Genomic DNA, 20,942 nt, shown 5'->3' on the forward strand with positions numbered 1-20,942 from the left:
AAGCCAACATTTGTCTTAGTTTAAGGGTAGAAAACACTGCCTGTTTAATTACAAACTATAATTATAAAAGATGGAATAGATAAATCAAAACATTCCCACTTATAAGGCACTCATTCTGCAATTTTAACATAATGATTAACTTTTTTTACATAACATTTTATAATTAACTATTGAAATTAATGTCAGGGAGTTAATAGGTAACTTTTCCCTGTGTATTTTAATCAACTGCTTTATGCATCAATTCACATTCATACTTGAATAAATTTACTGGTAGATTAAAAACTAATGCAAAACTGGAGAGTTCACTTTAAAATAATTTTGAATTCTCTTCTGAATCAAATTACTTTCTTCTATGAAATTACATTAACTGAAAAAATTTAAATACCATATTGAAATTAGATAAAGTGATCTTAAATCACTTAAGTTTTCCTCTACCTGGCTCCCAAGTATTTTTTTCTTTTTTTTATGATTTTATTTATTTATTCATGAGAGACACAGGCAGAGGGAGAAGCAGGCTCCCTACAGGAAGCCTGATGTGGGACTCAATCCCAGGGCCCCAGTGTCATGCCCTGAGCCAAAGCCCAGGTGTCTGGGTCCTCAAGTATTCTTAAATAAAGGTATTTATGCTCCCCAACTCTTCTCAGTGCTTTGTGTCCTTCTCCCCACCTGCACTGCCTCACTTTGCATCAGGTAAACAGGATGATGCATTAAGGTAACTCACAGTAAAGAGGGAACGATTTGGTCAAGTATGGAATTTTAGAATGTACTAAAGAGGAAACGAAGGAACAGTCATTTGCTATGCATCTACTATATATAGTTGGCACATTCCTTTCCTATTTCTCAAGAAAGCCATTTAAGTTAGGCTTCAATTTTAGCATTTTATAGATAAGGAAACAGACCAACAAGGCTATATAAGTTGCCCCAGTCCCAGAATTAGTCAGTGGCACAGTGCCAAGATTCTGAGCCAGAATGACTCCAGTCAGTGCCCTGTGCCTCACCCCTCTCTGTCTCTTGCTGAAAGAATAAGCCCAGGGTACATTTGTGGTGATCAGTTCAGGCCAAGACTGTCTCAGGCTGTCCCACAACAAAGCACAGTGAATACGCTGGTATCTCACCACGGCTTCCCCTTACTCTAGAGTTCTTCAGCCAGCTTTTTAACACAGTCATTATATGCACATAAACACCTGTCCTAATTTTTTAGCTTCTCCCTTGCCACCTTCTAATTTTTAAAACTTTTTTTTTTTTGATATGTGCATTGGGGGTGGGGGGTGGGGGCAGAGGGAAAGACAGAATCTTAAGGAGGCTCCATGCCCAACACAGAGCCCATGCGGGACTCAATTTCACAACCCTGAGATCATGACCTGAGCTGAAATTAAGAGATGGACACTTAACCAACTGAGCCACCCAGGCGCCCCATCACCTTCTAATTGTTAATGACAGCTAATATCATTAAGAATTAAATTATGATATACCATTCTGATGTAGCTACATGTGATCATTTCAAAGAAGACTAATTCAAACAAGACAAATCAAAAACAAATTTTTTTAAGTAAGCTCTACGGCCAACACGGGGCTTGAACTCACAACTTCCTGAGTCCCACCTCTACTGACTGAGTCAGTCAGGGACCCCTGAAATTAAATATTCTTGAGGAATCTTAGTAAAACACTAAGTACACATTCTACTTTATTCAATAATATGTCATAGGTATAAAATCACTTTAAACTAGTAATTCAAATAATCTAAGTCAACTATAACTTCTTAAACTTCATTTTTAACTGTTGAGTATCTTTTATAATTGTCCTGTACAAATTAGTACTTGAACTTCTGAAAGGAGCTAACTCAAGTTGCTGGGATTATACTTAAAATCCACAGAACACATAACACACTAAAAATACTCCCAACTGTAAGCATCATCTTCTATAAAGATCAATTAGTTTTTTTTTTATCAATTAGTTTTTATTAGAGCATTAGAGCATACTAAATATCTGGTTCCCCCTTCTCAACTACCATTTCATGGCCTCGAAGGAGAGAAAACAAACTTTCTATAAATACAGACAGCTTTCTATCATAGAATAATTACATAAGGCATGGCTTAACATCTTTAAGTCTGCAAATTACCAAATTCAAATTGCTACAAATAATTTACCACGTTAAGGTATTATAATGGGTCTTCCTTTCTTTTTTTTTTTTTGATGGTGGATTATTTCTCCAAGGTATGAATAATGATAATTATACATAGAGATATAATGATTATATAAATATACATTGTTATATACATATCAGAATGAAAAATGATGCTTCTTACAAAATGTTCATTTGTTCAGAATTCAATCAGCTCCACTTACCCTAAATCAGGAGACTTCTATTCATCATGGATAAATGGAAGGCAGGGCCTAATTTGATTAATGGTGTAGAAAAGCATAAGACTGCTAAACCCAGAACATCTTTTCCTTTACAGGAAATGGTACATGCAGAGCGTGAAGACAGATAAAAATGCATCCATAATGCTCAAATGTCTACCAGCAATAACACGCACAGAATAAAGTACATATACAGAAAATTAAACAAAACCAAACAGACTGCAAAGCCTGAATACCTTTTTTTAACATCACTGGTCTTTTGGCTCATGTAGTCATCAGATCCTTCATCAAACTGAATTTGATGCACTGGTCTTGTACTAACTCTAATTGTGGCAGATTTGGCAACTTTCATGTCTGATATTATGTTACTGACACTGAAATAAGAAAAAGGTCAAGTATATTAGAAATTGTAGCTACAAGATAGTAATAAACTTTCTTGCACAAGGGATTCATATCACTTAATTCATTTTTTTTCACTTCCATGCACTAATACATTATAAAATGTTATGTTTAAATGAAAGATTATATGTCACACATTAACATTTACATTCCATAGACCACTAAGATTTGTTTCCTTTTGAAACATAACTTTTGAAGGTGTTCTTTAGAAATGTTCATTTAAAATATCAGTGTCACTTATGAAAAAGTATCAAACATTTGAAGTTGTATATCAATTTCAAACCTGGCATGAAGTAATGAGATCAGAGGCTAAGTGAGAAGGTGCCAGCTAAAAGGATAAGAGAAACAAGTGAAGGAAACAGGACTGAAGATGATCATGATACTGTATAAGATTAGATTAGTTAATAGGAAAAAGTTAATTTTCTCAGTAAACTGTCTTGTTCTGTTATTTGTTTTTAATAACATTACTGAATTTACTGTCTTTTTCAGGGACATGAAATTGTGTAACTTTGTGGGAAAAATTTAAACCATTCCACTGATCTTTTATTTTTTTAAAAAAAGATTTCATTTATCCATTTGACAGAGGGAGACTGAGCACAAGCAGGAAGAGCTGCAGAAGGAAAGGGGAAAACAGGCTTCCCACTGAGCAGAGAGCCAGATGCGAGGCTCAGTCCCAGGACCTCGGGATCATGACATGAGCCGAGGAAGACACTCAACTTACTGAGCCACCCAGGCACCCCTGTTCAAACTCCATTGATCTTTTAAAAACTGCAATCTTTCTTAAAATGTGAGTTTTTTCTTTTTTAAGATTCATTATTTATTTTAGAGAAACACAAGCAGACTCATTGCTGAGTGCAAAGTCTGACATAGGGCTTGATCTCACAACCCTAAGATCAGACCTGAGCCAAAAACCACAACATGGACCAACAAACTGCACCACACAGACACCTCAAGATGTGAATTTTCTTAAAAAAGCAAATTACTAATATTCCACTTAGGAGAAATATATATAAATGAATATATTGTGTACATTATTCACCAGTCATATGAAAAGAGCCTCTTGAAAAACTACCATTCCAGACAGAACTATTTGATTCACTAACCTAATTTTCGCTCTTCCTCCATTTTTCTGTGCCTTTGAGACTTCTTCATGCTGCTGGAGCTGCTTCAGCAGCTCTGACTTGGTTGTCTGCTTATCAAAAGGGAGAAAATCTGCAATAGCAGACGCAGCAGCTACCAACTCAGGACTCAAGGACTTGGTTCTAACAAAGAAAATGAAAACCAAATTTAAAAAAAAAAAGGCATTACTTATTATGGCATTAGTTTAGTGTAAAGTAAAATGATTTTTTCAGAGAAAACTTTTTTGCCATTCAAAAAATACCATTTCTGACAAAATCAAGAATTTTAAAATATTAGGTATTGTTTTTTTTGTTTGTTTGTTTTTTTAAGTAGGTACCACACACAAGGTGGAGCCTAAAGTAGGGCTCAAACTCAGGACCCTGAGGCCTGAGCCAAGATCAAGAGCCACACATTCAATTCACTGAGCCACCCAGGGGCTCTACATATTGGTTTTATATAAATTTTAAAAGACTCATTTATTTGAAAAAGAGATTGAGAGTGTGTGCTTGCATGAGATAGGGGAGGGTCAGAGGGGAAAAGCAGACTCCCTGCTGAGCAGGGAGCCCAATAGGGCTGGAGTGGGGGGGCTGGATCCTGGGGCTCCAGGATCATGACCTGAGCAGAAGGCAGATGCTTAATTGAGTCACCAAGGCGCCCCTTATATAAACTTTAAAATGTTAAAAGCTGAAGTTAATGGATACTTGTTGAAGCATAATATTAACTCAGAACAATATATTAAAGTAGAGGGGTGAGGAAAAGAAAAAAATGGCTATTATAATTTACTGGATTTTTAAATTAGATGCCAATTTATTTCAGAAACTATATATACTGCAAGCAAATATTAAAGTAGCTAAATCTATTCACCTATCATGATAAATCCATATAACAGTACTCAGCTCACACCAAAAACATGAATGAAACAATGAAAAGTTGGATAAAAAAAAAGTATGCACTTTATGATTCCATTTATATCAACTTCTAGAACAGGCAAAGTTAATGTAAGGTGAAAAAAAATCAGAATAGTTGTGAGGCAGAAGGCTACTGACAGGAAGACAGAAATGAGAAATGCTCTGTGTCTTGATAAGCATGAGGCTACATGGACATATCATATCCATTTGACAAAATCCTATAGCTAAGATGTGCATGCTTCAAAGTATGCAAATTTTACCTGAAAAAAAAAAAAAAAGAACCATAAATCACCATCATGATCTAGCATGAGATAGAAAGTAGGTAAAGATATAAATGACACAAGAAAGGCAAAATGTTGGTTACTGAAACTCTGTAGGTCCAAAGGGGTTCATTAACATGATATTGTTTTAAATTTTCCATAAGAAAAAGCTGTAAAAAAAAAAGCTCCTTCGCAGTAATCAGGGTAAATTAATGCAAAAATGTGCCAGATGTAAAAAGAAATTATCTAGCTTATTTACATATTCTCACAAAGAACTGCTACCTCAGTGAGTGGAATCCAAGTTAATGTTTTACTATATTTGACTTTCTACATAATGATCGGTTGTCTAATATGCAAATCAAAGTTCCCAAATCCTTGAAGTTGTTGGATAAAGATTTAAGGACTTTACCTAAGATAGGAGAGTTCTAAAATCTGATTGCTAAAGAAGAAAAACAAGAGAATAAAAGAGGGAATATTACAATTAGTTAAAAAAAAAAGAGCTACTTTCAAAACTATTATCTATGAATAAGGTCTGAACTTTACCTCAAATTACTTACAGAAACTACTTGAGAGGTCTGTTTTCAAATTTTAATATACATATTTGATCAGAATATACAAAGAAGAAAAAGAAAGAAAAAGAATATACAAAGAATATAGATGAGCATTCATTTTCTAGAGCCATGCATTTTATCACAATGATGTTCTTTGTAATCATAGCCTCTGGCTTTATAACTTGAAATGTTCTAATTAATAAAAATTTTCAGGGAGCCTCCATCATTGAAATAAGACAATCTTTACATACTGAGATCTTTCTACATAGATTTTTAAAAGGTGATGAGAACTTTATTTTTTTTTAATTTTTATTTTATTTTATTTATTTATGATAGGCACACAGTGAGAGAGAGAGAGAGAGAGAGAGAGAGAGGCAGAGACATAGGCAGAGGGAGAAGCAGGCTCCATGCACCGGGAGCCTGATGTGGGATTCGATCCCGGGTCTCCAGGATCGCGCCCTGGGCCAAAGGCAGGCGCTAAACCGCTGTGCCACCCAGGGATCCCAAAAGGTGATAAGAACTTTAAAGTAACCTTTAACAATCTATTCTGTCCTATAATTCAGACTATTTCATGAAAACATATTTTATACCATTCTGTACTTCCTAAATTTGTTTAAAATGAACTATATGGCATACACAATTTTTGGAAAAAAAAATTTTTTTTTAAAGATTTTATTTATTCATGAGAGACATAGAGAGAATGGCAGGGACACAGGCAGAGGGAGAAGCAGGCTCCATGCAGGGAGCCCGACATGGGACTCGATCCAGGGACTCCAGGATAGCGCCCTGGGCCGAAGGCAGGCCCTAAACCGCTGAGCCACCCTGGGATCCCCTGGAAAAAAAATTCTAATTAGGGGAAGGATAATATTAAGGGGACACAGAAATTACCATAATTTTTGGCAACTTGATCACATACATCTAAAGACTAAGGGATGCTGCTGGCTGGCTCAGTTGGTTGAGCACCTGACTTAATTTTGGCTCAGGTTATGATCTCAAGGTTAGGAGGAGCCCCAAGGTGCACTCATTCTCCCTCTGCTTCTCCCTTACTTGCGCTTGTGCTCCTTCCCTCTTCAATTAAAAGAAGAAGAAGAAGAAGAAGAAGAAGAAGAAGAAGAAGAAGAAGAAGAAGAAGAAAGAAGAAGAAGAAGAAGAAAGAAGAAAGAAGAAAGAAGAAGAAAGAAGAGAAGAAGAAAGAAGAAAGAAGAAAGAAGAAGAAGAAAGCTCAAAATATAATGCAAATCCTTTTACCTAGCAATTCTACTTCCAGGACTATTTGTCTAAAGAAAATAAGCAGATACATACATGGAATTTGAGAAATACTACACACTCCAAATTTAAGGCCTAAGTAGTTTCATCCTTGTGTCTGAAAAGCAAGTCACCTCTCAGATATCTGCATAGCTTTATCCATAACTTTATTTCAGGTTATTTATTTATTTATCTATCTATCTATTTATTTATTTAGAGAGAATGCTTGGTGGGGGTGCAGAAGAAGCAGCTGAGAGAGAATCTCAAGCAGACTCCACACTCAGTACCAAGCCTGATGCAGGGCTTGAACTCACAACCCCAAGATCACGACCTGAGCTGAAATCAAAAGCTGGACACCCAACCGAGCAACCTAAGTGCTCCTTTATTTCAGGTCTTTGCTCAATCACTATTCTTCCAGGATCCCTTTGTGTCTGTGTGGTATGAGTATATATACTCTCTCCCACCCTGTGATTCCCCTGCCATTATGTAAGGAGTAGAGACTTTTTTTTTTTTTTTTTTTTTTACTTTTTTTGAGACTGTTTTGTTCACTGTTCTACCTCCATCTCCTTGGACAGTGCCTGAGATATAACAACAATCTAAAGTTGCTGAATGTGGGATCCCTGGGTGGCGCAGCGGTTTAGTGCCTGCCTTTGGCCCAGGGCGCGATCCTGGAGACCCGGGATCGAATCCCACGTCGGGCTCCCGGTGCATGGAGCCTGCTTCTCTCTCTGCCTCTCTCTCTCTCTGTGTGTGACTATCATAAATAAATAAAAATTAAAAAAAAAAAAAAAAAGTTGCTGAATGAAAGACGTTAATCATAGCATTATTTTATACTAATGAAAAGCTAGAAATAATCTAAATTTCAACTCATGGATTCATCAATTAATAACTAGCTGAAACCTTCTTATTGGATAATCAGAACAGGTAGTTGCTTAGTTAAGATAAAGTAGGAGCTAGAAATTTTGGTTATTGCTATACTCACCATGGGTCTTGTTAGGTTCCACAACAAATTCAGACTCACAGGACTACCACAAACATGCCTGGCCCATTCTATTCAGAAGATAAAGGACAGAACAACAGTAGGCTGGCAGAGTAATCTCAGGTCAGCACTCATGTGGATGACACTGTACATGCCATCTAAAAGTTAGGACAGAAGATCCACACCATGCAGGCACGGGAGCTGCTTGGTTTAGTGCCCCACAGGAATTGGTGAGCTCTTATAACAAGGCCACAGTTTCCAGGGTCCCTACAATGGAATGCAGTTATAGGAGTAACTGCACTCAAGGAAGCATAGGTACCTATAGTTTTCCCAATCTGAATGCAATCAGGGGTCAATTTTATCATGGTATTGTTCCCTTCAGTACATCAGACATCAGCAGTCATCAGGTTAACAGGTGTGGCAGATTCTATTTTTAGAAAACAGAGACAGCATATTTCTGGTCCCACAAACTCTTCCAAAACCTTGCCAAATCCCAGAGAGAGGGAATCCATGTCCCCTCCCCTTAAAACCAGGGGAACCTTTGTGACTACCTCCAAGAACAAAATGATAGAGATGACTCACTGTGACTTGTGAGCCTAGGTCATATAAAGTGACACAGCTTTTGTTTGGCTCTCTTTTGAGATGTCTGTCCATAGAACTCAGCTAGCAGATTATGGAGAGCCCCAAAGACAGCCTCAGCCAAAAGCCAGCATCAGCCACTGGAATGTAAGTGAGCAAACCACCACCGTGCACAGGCCCTCCCTAGTGCAGAGTGGGGCAGACACAGCTACCTCTGCCACACTCTACCCAAGCCTCGGGATGGTTTGTTATGCAGCAACATGTAATTGGAACAGATTTTAGGGTCTGGAAGTTGGGTGCTACTGTAACAAAAAAACAATATGTATGGGATAAATTTGGGTATTGGGTATTGGGTAGAAATTGGGAAGTATTCCCCAGAGCCTCTGGCCTCAAAGAGACTTAGAGCCTGAGGGCTCTCAAAGCCCCTATGAGGGAGAACTTTGGGAAAACCAATATTACTGGAAGCTGCAGGAAAGGGGACTTCTATTTATAGCAACACTGTTGCTTGAAGTAATGTAAAAAATAGTTAATATATTCAGTGAATTGGGTGAGCCAGTAAAAGGAGACTTCCAATATAGAAGGTGCCTCCTGGCTTCTTAGTTGCCGATGGTAAAATGTGAGAAGAGATAAGAAAAAACTGTAAAGGAGTCAAGGACTGGCGGGATCAAAAATAAAACATTTCTCATTCTCATCAAATGATGCTAAAATTTAGAAATGGCTTCTGAACAGTGATCAAATTCAGGGCAATGTCAGGAAAACATGGTCTAACGATAAAGCCACAGGCATCACTATAAAACCCTTTGTTAAAATCTTAGGTTTATTTTTTTCAAAGATTTATTTTTAAGTAATCAGTACAACAAATGTGGGGCTCAAATTCACAATCCTGAGATCAAGAATTACATACTCTACCAACTGCGCCTGTCAGGCACCCCAAGATCTTAGAAAGATTTAAAATGGTACCTCAGAGAGCCTATAAACAGATAACAGGAATTCTAAAAACTTCTGGGTGTGGTCTCACAGCCTTGCACAGGGAGCTCAATGTAGAGTAGGACTTAAGTTCCCAAACAGTGCCCTAAGGCATCCTGGAGCACCCTGGAGAAATACAGCTATCTCTCAGCGACCATGGGAACTACTAAGTCAAGGTGGTTCACAGTTTTGACCCTAGAACTACTGCATTCCTTTTGATGACATCATATTTTTGTGAATGGTTCTGGCAGTTGCTATGATAAAAAAGCAAGTCCCCTCAGAAATCAATATGAAACAGGAAATGAGAGTGGCAGTGTCCACCCTGATTCCAAGGCTATATCATAAAAATACAAACTCCTTTGGCTCGCTTTCTTTTGGTCCACTAGCCTGTGGAGCCCCACTGCCATGTACTGAGAAAGCCCAGGCCACACAGAGGCCACATGTAGGTGTTTCTGGTAACAGTCCTGACTAAGGTCTTAGCTAACAGCCAGCTGCAACCCTCAAAGCTATGAATGAGCAAACCCTCAGATGATTCCAGCCATTGGACTTCCAAGTCTTCAGAGTGAGGACAGAATAGAGCAGAATTAGCCTTCTCCACTGTGTTCTTCCAAAGTAACCCATGAGCATAAAAAATCGTTGTTTTACGCCACTAAGTCTTACAGTAACTGTCATGTAGCCACACTAACTGTATCAATGGCCATTCAATGTATAATAAAAATTAAAAAAAAAACTAAAAGCAGGGCATACATGGAGCCACCACAGTCCTAAAGCAAAGGTGATGATTAACCCAAATCTGTGCATCTGGGTTCCCTTAAAAAAAAAAAAAAAAAAAAAGAGGGTGGGGAACAAAATCATCAAAAGATACATTTATAAAAAAATTTTTATTAAGTCTATGCCCAGTGTGGGGCTCAAACTGATGACCTCAAGATCAAGTGTTGCATGCTCCACTGACTGAGCCAGCCAAGTGCTCCTAAAAGATACATTAAAAAGGAAAAAAAAAAAAAAAGAAAAGAAAAAGATTTGGGCACCTGGGTGGCTCAGTGGTTGAGCATCTCTGCCTATGTCTCTGCTTCTCTTTGTCTCTTGTGTATAAATAAATAAAACCTTTTTTAAAAAAGATTTATTTATTTGAGAGACAAAGTGAGAAAGTGTGTGTGTGTAGGAAGAATAAAAAGAGAGGACAAGCAGACTCCATGCTGAGTACAGAGACCATCGTGGGGCTGGATCTTAGAACCACTATATCATGGCCTGAGTTGAAACCAAGAGTCTGACACTCCACCAACTGTGCCATCCAGGAAACCCTAAAAGATACATTTTTAAAAGAAACATATCTCATTCACCAATCTTTTCATGCGAGGCCAAAGACCTTCTTTGAGTAGAAGTTCCAACAAACATCTTTTATATATACACTGCACCCATACTACATCCTTCAAGAGTTCCAATTTTGGTTTCTTTAAAGTGGAAACACAGACCAAGAACTTAAAAATGTTTAACAAAGAATTCTGAGTACAGAATTTTCTTACATTTTTCTGCTTATCTCTTCATACCTATTTGGAAAGGAATTCTTATTATTTTTAAAGATTTTATTTATTTATTCATTAGACACACAGAGAGATGCAGAAACACAGATAGAGGGAGAAGCAGGCTCCCTGCAGGGAGCCCGATGCGGGACTTGATCCCTGGACGGAGCCGAAGGTAGATGCTCAACCACTGAGTCATCCAGGTGTCCCTGGAAAGGAATTTTTAAAATTTCCTTTTCTGAGTCTTTGCAAAACATTCAATTCATTTTACATAATTAAATTACATAATTATAATAAAAACCACATTGAGTCACAAACAGGTCTGAAGCTTAAAATAAAACTCTTGATAAGTATGTATATATGTGTTTTTATCATTTAATTCTACATACTTTTATATAATGTTTTTGTTTTATTTGCACCTGGCTCGATCAGTCAGAAGAACATCTGACTCTTGATCTCAGGGCTGTGGGTTTGAGCCCCACACTGTAAAGATTACTTAAAAATAAATAAATAAATAGAGGAGGAGGTACCTATGGATGGGCACTCACTATGTGAATTAGCTTATTCTCTACCACTCAATTATGCTTTCCAGAGGTAGTTTTGATACAATGTGATACAATATAGAAACCAAGAAGTTTCACAAAAATATTAAGTCATTCTGAAAAACAGCAATCTACATTATCTTCTGCTAAGAGAAGTCACAGATGGAATGCCTGGGTGGCTCAGGGGTTGAGTGTCTGCCTTCGGCTCAGGGCATGATCCTGTGAAGTCCCACATTGGGCTCCCAGCAGGGAGACTGCTTCTTCCTCTGCCTGTGTCTCTGCCCTCTCTGTGTCTCTCATGAATAAGTAAACAAAATCTTAATAAAAACCCAACTAAACACTGTCATTTAAACTACAACACAGTACTGAAATATTATTGATTGCACTTAGAATCGGCAAAATGTAATACTCTTTTGACAAGCACAAGTAATTACAATATTTTGAGGAAACCACATAAGCTGAGAGCACTGATAATTACTGGTCAAAGGAAGTCATATGAAACAGTTGTAACCAATATGGTTAAATCCTAGGTGGACTTTTTAAAATGGAAATTTCAAATAAACAAGTCCTTCAGAGACACAACACTACCTTCAAATCAGGATTTGATAATTAACAGTTTAAAGAGGCAATTAAATGGCAGTTAATTACACTGATGACACGTAAGAAAGCATGTGGAATTCTTAATTAGATCATGACTCTTTTCCGCTCTAGATTGCAGATGTCCCCTTCCAATTTATTTACTTATTTAAAAGAATTTTTTTCTCCCCCCCCCCCACCTTTTTAAGTAGTCTCCATGCCCAATGTGGAGCCCAACATGGGGCTTGAACTCACAACCCCAAGATCAAGAGTTGCATGCTCTGCCCACCGAACCAGTCAGGCACCTCTACCCTTCATATTTTGATACAGGGGGTAACAGTATCTCTCAAGTAAGTGTTAGAGTCTCTGTGTTTACAGACTGAGACTGATAGTCTTCATGCAGCATCTCCAGGTCCTCTAACTTCATTTTTTTTTTCCCTAAAAGAAAAAAAGAGTTTCAAAAATTACTGAATTGAAATTCAATTCATTTTACCTCTTCTTTGGGGCATCTCCTGGAGCTTTTTGAAGCCTGTTGATTGTAGCTTCCACACTTTTAAGTTGTCTTGTGCTGGACGGCTTGGTTGTTTGTACATTTACTGTGCTTAATTCAATTTTCATGCCTTTAATAATATCTAACAAATCTTTTTTGGTATTCTCCTTTACACTCTCTTGGCTCTCTGTTTCCTTGGAAATCTCATGCATTGAAGCAGGCTGCTCATCTTTCTTGCTACAAATTATGTTGTTAGTGCCAAAGTATCTTTGGACATTATTTTTTGTCCTAGAAAGAAGCATTAAAGGAAAAAAAATGAAAAATACAATGCAAAATAATAAGGCAAGGATTCAGAACACTGCTACTATGTGTTTTTAAAATTTTCCAATTCACACCCTTCCTTTTTGCTTTTTATCATCATTGTCTGCAACTATAATAATGACAGCAATGTAACATTTACTGAATATGTACTATGTGCCAGGTCTAGTGCAACATATTTACGTACATTTCCTCAAACCCACATCAATTCCATAAGGTAAGTATTATCCTCACTGTGTAGATAAGGAAAGTAGAAACCAGAGAAGTGAAGTGACTTACCCAAGGTCATGTAGCTCTGCACTCACTAAGGCCTAAGACATGTTCCTGAGTCACAAATGGGTTACAGGCATGCTGAGGCTGACTGGTCACCTGGTCCTTGAGGTAGCTGGGTGAGGCCTGGGGCTGCTGGTACTCCTATTCACTGCCTCCCTCCATTTATCTCAGGGTTTGATACAAAGATCATTTTCTCTGCATTCTGTGACATTTAAAAGAGGTCGAAACTTTCTGATCTGCCATCTGAGGTGGAAATGCTACCAAGATACAGATTTTTGTGAAATCCTTATGGTGAAGACCATCACTCTCCAGATACAATAGAAACCTCAGATACAATAGAAAATGTAAGGGCTGGGGCACCTGGGTGGCTCAGTTGGTTAAACATCTGCCTTCAGTTCAGGCCATGATCTCAGAGTCCTGGGATCCAGCCCCCTTGGGCTCCCTGCTTCTTCATATCCCTCTGTTTCTCCCCCAGCTCATGCCACACACACACACACACACACACATTCTCTCTCTCTCTCTCTCTCTCAAATTAATAAATAAATCTTCTTTAAAAAAAAAAAGTGAGAGAAAATGTAAAGGCCAAGATCCAGGATAAGGAAGGAATTCCTCCTGATGAGCAGAGACTGATCTTTGCTCGCAAGCAACTGGAATATGGACATACTTTCTCTGACACAACATTCAAAACGAGCCCACTCTTCATCTTGGGTTGAGACTTCATGGTGATGCTAAGAAAAGGAAGAAGTCTTACATCACTCCCAATCAGAAGAATAAGCATAAGAGAAAGAAGATTTAAGTTAGCTGTCCTAAAATACTATAAGGTGGATGAGAATGGCAAAATCAGTCACCTTTGTCAGGAATGCCCTTCAGATGAATGTGGTGCTGGAGTTTTTATGGTTGGCCACTTTGACAGACATTATTGTGACAAATGTTGTCTGACCTATTGCTTCAACAAACTGGAAAGGAATTGTTCATAGGTTGATGAAAGATATGAACTAGCATTAAAAAAAAGTTACAAAACCATTAATAAATTTCAATTTATGTTCAAACCCCAAACTGACTGCCAAATCCAAATCCTTGCTCTTTTTTCTCTTTTAAGATTTTATTATTTGACAGAGAGAGAGAGAGTGCGAGCAGGGGGAGCGGCAGGCAGAGGGAGAAGAGGCTCCCTGCTGAGCTGGGAGCCCTACGCAACACAGGGTTTGATCCCTGGACTGTGGGATCATGACCTGAGTTGAAGGCAGACACTTAGCCACCTGAACCACACCTGGGTGCCCCACAAGTCTTTGCTCTTAACATGATATAATAATACCTCTTTAAAGAGTATAAAAGTAAAGAAATTTCTATTCATAAAGAAAAATTTCTTTTAAAAAACATGACTGGGTATTACTCTGATCTGATCAACTTTCTCATTGAGCTACATGTCATTTAACAAATCACTATTTGTAAGCTAATCTAAAATGAACCAGTAAGAAGGATATTCAATAGCTACTTTCTGCTTTCTTCATTAGATACATTTGTGAAAAAGAAGAACACAAATGATTATACCTATTTCAAATTCATGCAAACTTAGATTTGCCAAACCTAAGTAATTTTATTATTTTTATTAATTTTATTTTGTGGTGTTAAAAATCTTTTGATACTTGATATTGAACTTTTTTTTAAAAGATGTATTTATTTATTTAAGAAATAGAGAGAGTGTAAGGATGAGCAGGAGGGAAGAGGGAGAAAGAATCCCAAGCAGACCAGCACTGAGGACGGAACCTCACGTGGGACTCGATCTTACAACCCTGAGATCATGACCTGAGCCCATGTTAAGAGACGTTTAACTGACTACACCGCCCAGGTGCCCTGATACTGAAGAACTCAAAAAGATAATGAATGTGTTAGATTAAGAAGGTATAACGCATAAAAAGTCATTCATTAAATACAATGAGTATCTACTCTGTGCTGGGCACTATATTACACATTGACAATACATTAGTAAATAAGAATTTCTTGGTCCCTATCTTTCTGAAGTGAACAGGCTAAAGTACCGTTTCTCAAACTTCAATATACATAAGAATTACCCAGAGGATTTTTTTTTAAAAAACCAACAGGTTCTGTGGTCCCGCCAAGGAATTCTGACTCAGTAGTTTTGAGGAGGAGCTCAACTGTTTGCATTTCTACTAAGTTTCCAAGTAATTCTGATACTGCCCATGAGAGCACCCCATCTGAGAAGTCATGTTATGTATGTCATTTAATCTTTACAATCTAATAGGACAGGTTTTACTACTTCTGTATTATAGAAGAAACTGATGCTCAAAGAGGTTAAATCAGTGTTTTTTAAACTTTAGGGATCATATGAATTATGCAGGGTGCTCATTTATTTAAAATATATTCCTGAGGGGGCATCTGGGTGGCTCAGTGGTTTAGTGTCTGCCTTTGGCTCAGGTCATGATCCCGGGATTGAGTCCCACATCAGGCTCCCCACAGGCAGTCTGCTTCTCCCTCTGCCTGTCTCTGTGTGTCTCTCATGAATAAATAAATAAAGTCTTTAAAAATAAATAAAATATATTCCTGAGATTCTTAGTTGCTAGGTTGGAATGTGGCCCAAGGACCTGCATTTAATCAAAATGCCAGGTGATTCTGATACAACTCATCTCAGGACCCTACATCAGACCCTGGGTTACTTATTATATCAAGTTCTCAAAGCTAGCCAATAGCAGTATCAGACTAGGGACCCTTTAATGAAAGACAAAATGGCTACTTCCAAGAATGCTGAAACAAACTATTTGATCTGCTTATAAAAATGTCAGGGGCTATCAAATCTGGATTTAACACTCAGAATGGAAAACCAATCGCCTAAGTAGTAGCCTTATAATCAGTACACAGGATCTTCTTCATACTATCATTCAATATATGCTACAGTTTGATTTAGGAAAATGCTCTGATTATTATCTCACATGTGAAAGTTAAGTTAGTATTAAAGATATTACAACAAAAGGTAGCAATCAGGAGAATGGATCTCACATATAACCTTCCATCCTTCAATGTCTCCTTCTAGGACTGCTACGGGGCCACAGAATGTAATCTATATTTATTTCAGGAAAATCATGTGTAGGCAGTAAATCCGTAACACTAAAAAAATAAAATTTCAGTCATAACCTCCCATCTGAGCTTGTTTCCACTTAGAGCACCTCCTCAGCACTTCAAATACAGCATATCCAAAACCACATTCAAGAGTTCTCCTCTCCGACTACCCACTGCTCCCCTTTCTGTATTGAAAGGGCTTCTTACCATAACAGATACTTGGAATTCTAATGTTTTTTTTTAATTTTTATTTATTTATGATAGTCACAGAGAGAGAGAGAGAGAGAGAGAGAGAGAGAGAGAGAGGCAGAGACACAGGCAGAGGGAGAAGCAGGCTCCATGCACCGGGAGCCCGACGTGGGATTCGATCCTGGGTCTCCAGGATCGTGCCCTGGGCCAAAGGCGGGCGCCAAACCGCTGCGCCACCCAGGGACCCCGATACTTGGAATTCTAAAAACTATGACCAATTTAAAAAGTGTCCTCGAAGCTGCTCCTCGATCTTCCACTAACATTAACGGTACACTGATCCTCTAGCTTCCCCTTATTTCATTCGTCACGTCCCATCACTGCTCCCTGTGCAACTTTCCCCTCCACCCAGTCACTCCTTCCATCCTATGGCTATTGACGTGCTTAGAGCTACGCTTAACCACACTGGCCCCAAACGGTTCTGTATGGACCAGGAGCACCGGGATTAACTTTCTATCCTGATGAGGCTTCTCTGGGGAGAAGCAGCAACGCGAAGCGTGGATAACGACTTGCCCCGTGTGGCTAGCTGCAACCCTTGGGGCCCCTTTTGCAGAAAGGATACTCTGAACGTCTCCTGCGGTGGTCAGTGGTCCCGACCGGCTCACCCAGCAGCTACTGGAATAAATAAAGCGCTCGGTGCTCCCACAGCATCTCGGCTTTGCCGCGCTGCACCGGAGCCGCGTGCGCGCTGACCCGCAGCGGTGACCGCAGCACCCGGACGGCGGGTGTCGGGGCGTGCGCCCAAGCGCACACGGGGCGCAGGAGCGAGACCATTACAGTCTTGGGAAGTGAGATAAATGAGTAAGTAAAAATAAAATAAAGAAGACGACTTTGCTTCTGGGCCCTGGACTGAATGACAGCAGGCGCGGGAGGGGACGGACCAGCCGTGCAGCCGTAGCTCCGTTTCCCACGGTGTGCCCTTGGGCAAGTCCTTTCACCTCCCTGGGGTTTCCCTTTCCTCAAATTTAAAGCAACTGCGTCTCAGGTCCCTCGGGCTGTGACTCGGAACCCAGGAGGCCGGAGAACGAGCACCGAGAGCGCCGAGAGCACCGAGGGGGGCCGGGGCTTGCCCGAAGCCCGGCAGGGCCCACAGCGCCGAAGCGCCGTACCTGGCCGTCCCGTGCGGAGCACCGAGGAGCACAATCGCAGCCGCCGGCGCCTCGGAGCCTCCAGAGCAGAGAGGGAAGCAGCACAGGGGGCGCAGCGGTCGGACGGCGGAGACCCTCGGAAACATCGCCAAGAAACCAAGCGAACCAGGAAGCAGCGCGGAGCAGCGCGCCCCCCAAACCCGTCCTCCGCTCCCCCTTCCGTTCCCCAGCCCGGCGCGTTCCTCCCTTCTCGTTCCGCTGTGCAACAGGAGTCGGGAGCTGAGTTCCGGGCTTGCCGGGGCGGCCCAGTCAGCCGCCTCCAGGCGACTCTAGGGGCCCGGGCGGACCGGATGTGGAGTTCGGCCTGGACGGGCGGGCTGACGCGGGACCGCCTCGCCACAGCGGAGGGTGGAGGGCGCGGTCGGCTGGGCGGATGCCGCCTTGGGGCCGGCGGCAGGACGCAGGGAGCCCTCCGCGGGCGAATGTGGCGGCGGGACTCACAGCCTTCGCCACATTCTCAAAACGATCTGTGGCCACCAAGGTAAAAAAGAAAAATTATCATAGGACATGCTGCCCGATAGATTAGTATTTCTTTTCAGTCTTGGTTCTTTTTTTTTTTTTTAAAGGTTGGGTCCCTTTTTTTTTCTTTTTTAATAAAGATCTTATGTATTCGACAGAGTGACAGAGACACAGGCAGAGGGAGAAGCGGGCTCGGTGCAGGGACCCCGGCGCGGGCTCCGGGCGCTCAGGCGTGGCCGAGGCGGGCGCCGGGCAAACCACTCAACCACCCGCGCGGCCCTGCGCGTTTCTCTCTCTCTCTCTTTTTTAATTTTTAAGTAAAATGCTTATTTTTTAAGAGACTTCATTCATTCATTCATCATTCATTCATTGACAGAAATCGCGAGCCAGGGGGCGGGGCCGCGGGAGAGGGAGAGGCAGGCTCGCGGGGCAGCGGGGAGCCGCGCGCAGGGCTGGCTCCCAGGACCCTGGGGTCGGGCCTGAGCGGAGGGCGGATGCTCAACGAGGCGCCCCTTAAATAGAATTCTTAAAGATTTATTTGTCTGTTCTAGAGACGACAGGTGAGCATGAACAGGGGAAGGGGCGGAGGGAAAGGATACGCAAGCTGAGTCCCGCTGAACCAGGGCTGCGCACAGGACCCCCGTCCACCCCCGTGGGACCGGGACCTGAGCCCGAACCCGGACCCACGCCCCGGCGACTGAGCTGCCCAGGCACCCCTCAACTATCCTGTTCCAGAAGAGGCCCTCAGGTTAGCTCGGTGAAAACAGCCTCCCGCACCATCCAGTCACGCTCTCCGCCAGGGACCGCCGCGTCTGCCGGTCCCCGTCTGCCTCTTCCTCCGGAGGCTTCACTCGCCGGGGCCACCAGACGCCCTATTCCCCGCCTGCCTGCGGGCAGGTACCTCTGCATCCAACCAACGGAATGTGAATGGAAGTGATGTGCCCTTAAAAAAATGGGCAGAAATTCCCCCGCAAACTTCTCCTCCTTCCTCTTAGTTGGAATACAGACGAGATTATAGGAGCTGAAGGAGCTAGGGACGGAGAGATGAGGGACTCCAGAGATGCAAAGGACAGCCGCTCCACCTGTCCTACCACCTCCTCCAGTCAGTCACAAAGAAAGCAGGGACGAGGGTGGGGTGGGGCGCGACCACTTCCATCTTGTTTAAATGTATTTTTGAGTTTCCTTGTGACAAGGTGTCTAGATTGAATCTTAACTAAGGTACCCTCTTATGTTAAAATCTTGATTCATTTTCCACAGAGTATCACTAAGTGAAATTTCTCTCATATCTATGTGCTTCGATACTTGTTACCTCACTCCGACAGAATGTGTTTTCCATGAAGGAATGGACTTTGTCTTATTCACTGCCGCAATTCTAGTTCCTAGGACCGTGCCTGTCATACGATAGATGCTCAAAAATATTTTGTGAATAAATGATTTCCAAGTACAAAGGAAAAAAGTAGGTGCAGAGAGTTTATTTAATTCACTCAAGTTCCTGCAGCTAATCAATGGCAGAGTTAGACTCAAACTCAGAACATTTAACAGATATTCTTGTTCATCCTAGAATAGCTGATGGTTTATGATCTTACTTATGTGTAAAAGTCATGTGTGGACACCTCCTAATACACATTACTGAGTAGCCCAGAAGATCTGAATCTGAGACTTTAACAAGCACCCAGGTGATTATGGTGCAGGTGGTCTTCAGACAAAACTTTGAGAAACACTGCAATGATGATTTGGCTTATTTAGCTATTCATGACTCTGTATCCACTTAGAACACACATAAAGAAAAAGTGTTATAATTGTGGAGGCCGAGAAAATTAAGGCCATTCCACCCCAAGTTTAGTGTTAGCACAAGTATAGCCATCTCAGGCCCCTGTGAATAAGAGCTGAACTTTACAGGAAAAACCACAGAACACCCTTGACAGAGAGTCCCATATCAGAATGAGAACAGAGCTTAATGCCCTTGAGAGAAAGTCCCATATCAGAATAAAAACAGCTCAGAACGCCCTTGACAGAGACAGAAAGTCCCATATTGGAATGAAAACAGAGCTTAAGAAATTCCTCCACCTCTTCTAAAAATCCCCTAGACCAGCCCATAAAAACCCACCTGTAACCCCCCCTGGGGTCCAAGTCCCTGCTCCGCTGTGTCGGGTATACTTGGACCCAAGCTTGAGCTTGTTAATAAACCCTCGTGTACTTGCATCGGGTCGGCTCCTCGGTGGTTTCTCAGATGCGCAATCTTGGGCACAACAATAATTGATATAATAGTAAAAGTAATAATCAGACTATTACTCTGGATGAACGTTTAAGTCACTAGGCTCAGTGAACAGAGCCAGACCTAAGAGACCATAACACTGTATGATTCCGCTTGCATAACAATGTGAAAAAGATAAAGCTATAGGGACAGAAGTCAGCTCAAAAGTTACCAGGAGGGATCCCTGGGTGGCTCAGCAGTTTGGCGCCTGCCTTTGGCCCAGGGCGTGATTCTGGAGACCCGGGATCAGATCCCACGTCGGGCTCCCTGCATGGAGCCTGCTTCTCCCTCTGCCTGTGCCTCTGCCTTTCTCTCTCTCTCTGTGTCTCTCATGAATACATAAATAAAACCTTAAAAAAAAAAAGATTGTATTCATTCATGAGACACACTGAAAGAGAGGCAGAGACACAGACAGAGGAAGAAGCAGGCTCCCTGCAAGGAGCGGTACTCAGCACTCGATCCCAGGACCCTGGGATCACAACCCAAGCCGAAGGCAGACGCACAACCACTGAACCACCCAGGCTTCGCATAAGGGAACTTTTTGAATTTATTGAAATACTCTATATCTTGGCTCTGGTGGGGATCATGGCCTTTCACACTTCCCAAAACTCAAGCTTTTACACCTAAAAATGCATGAATTTTATTGTATATAAATGATAGCAAACCTGACTTCAGCA

At 41.1% G+C, this 20,942-nt stretch overlaps 1 protein-coding gene across 2 annotated transcripts in view; it reads right to left on the reverse strand.

Moving 5' to 3' along the window:
• Nucleotides 1–17,707, reverse strand: part of MRPS31 (mitochondrial ribosomal protein S31) — a 31,225-nt gene extending 13,518 nt beyond the window's left edge. Inside the window, exons 1-4 of one of the 2 annotated variants that reach the window (XM_055317323.1) lie at nucleotides 17,514–17,707; nucleotides 12,499–12,783; nucleotides 3,864–4,022; nucleotides 2,598–2,735 (exon numbers count right to left, since the gene is read on the reverse strand). In XM_055317323.1, the coding sequence (XP_055173298.1) occupies nucleotides 2,598–2,735; nucleotides 3,864–4,022; nucleotides 12,499–12,783; nucleotides 17,514–17,638 (707 nt within the window). In that variant the 5' untranslated portion in view covers nucleotides 17,639–17,707. The remainder of the gene's footprint in view (nucleotides 1–2,597; nucleotides 2,736–3,863; nucleotides 4,023–12,498; nucleotides 12,784–17,513) is intronic. The other variant, XM_055317324.1, reaches the window with a different exon arrangement.
• Nucleotides 17,708–20,942: the final 3,235 nt, after the last annotated feature.

This window comes from Nyctereutes procyonoides, unplaced genomic scaffold, assembly GCF_905146905.1.
Source record: "Nyctereutes procyonoides isolate TBG_1078 unplaced genomic scaffold, NYPRO_anot_genome, whole genome shotgun sequence".
Lineage (NCBI taxonomy): Eukaryota > Metazoa > Chordata > Mammalia > Carnivora > Canidae > Nyctereutes > Nyctereutes procyonoides.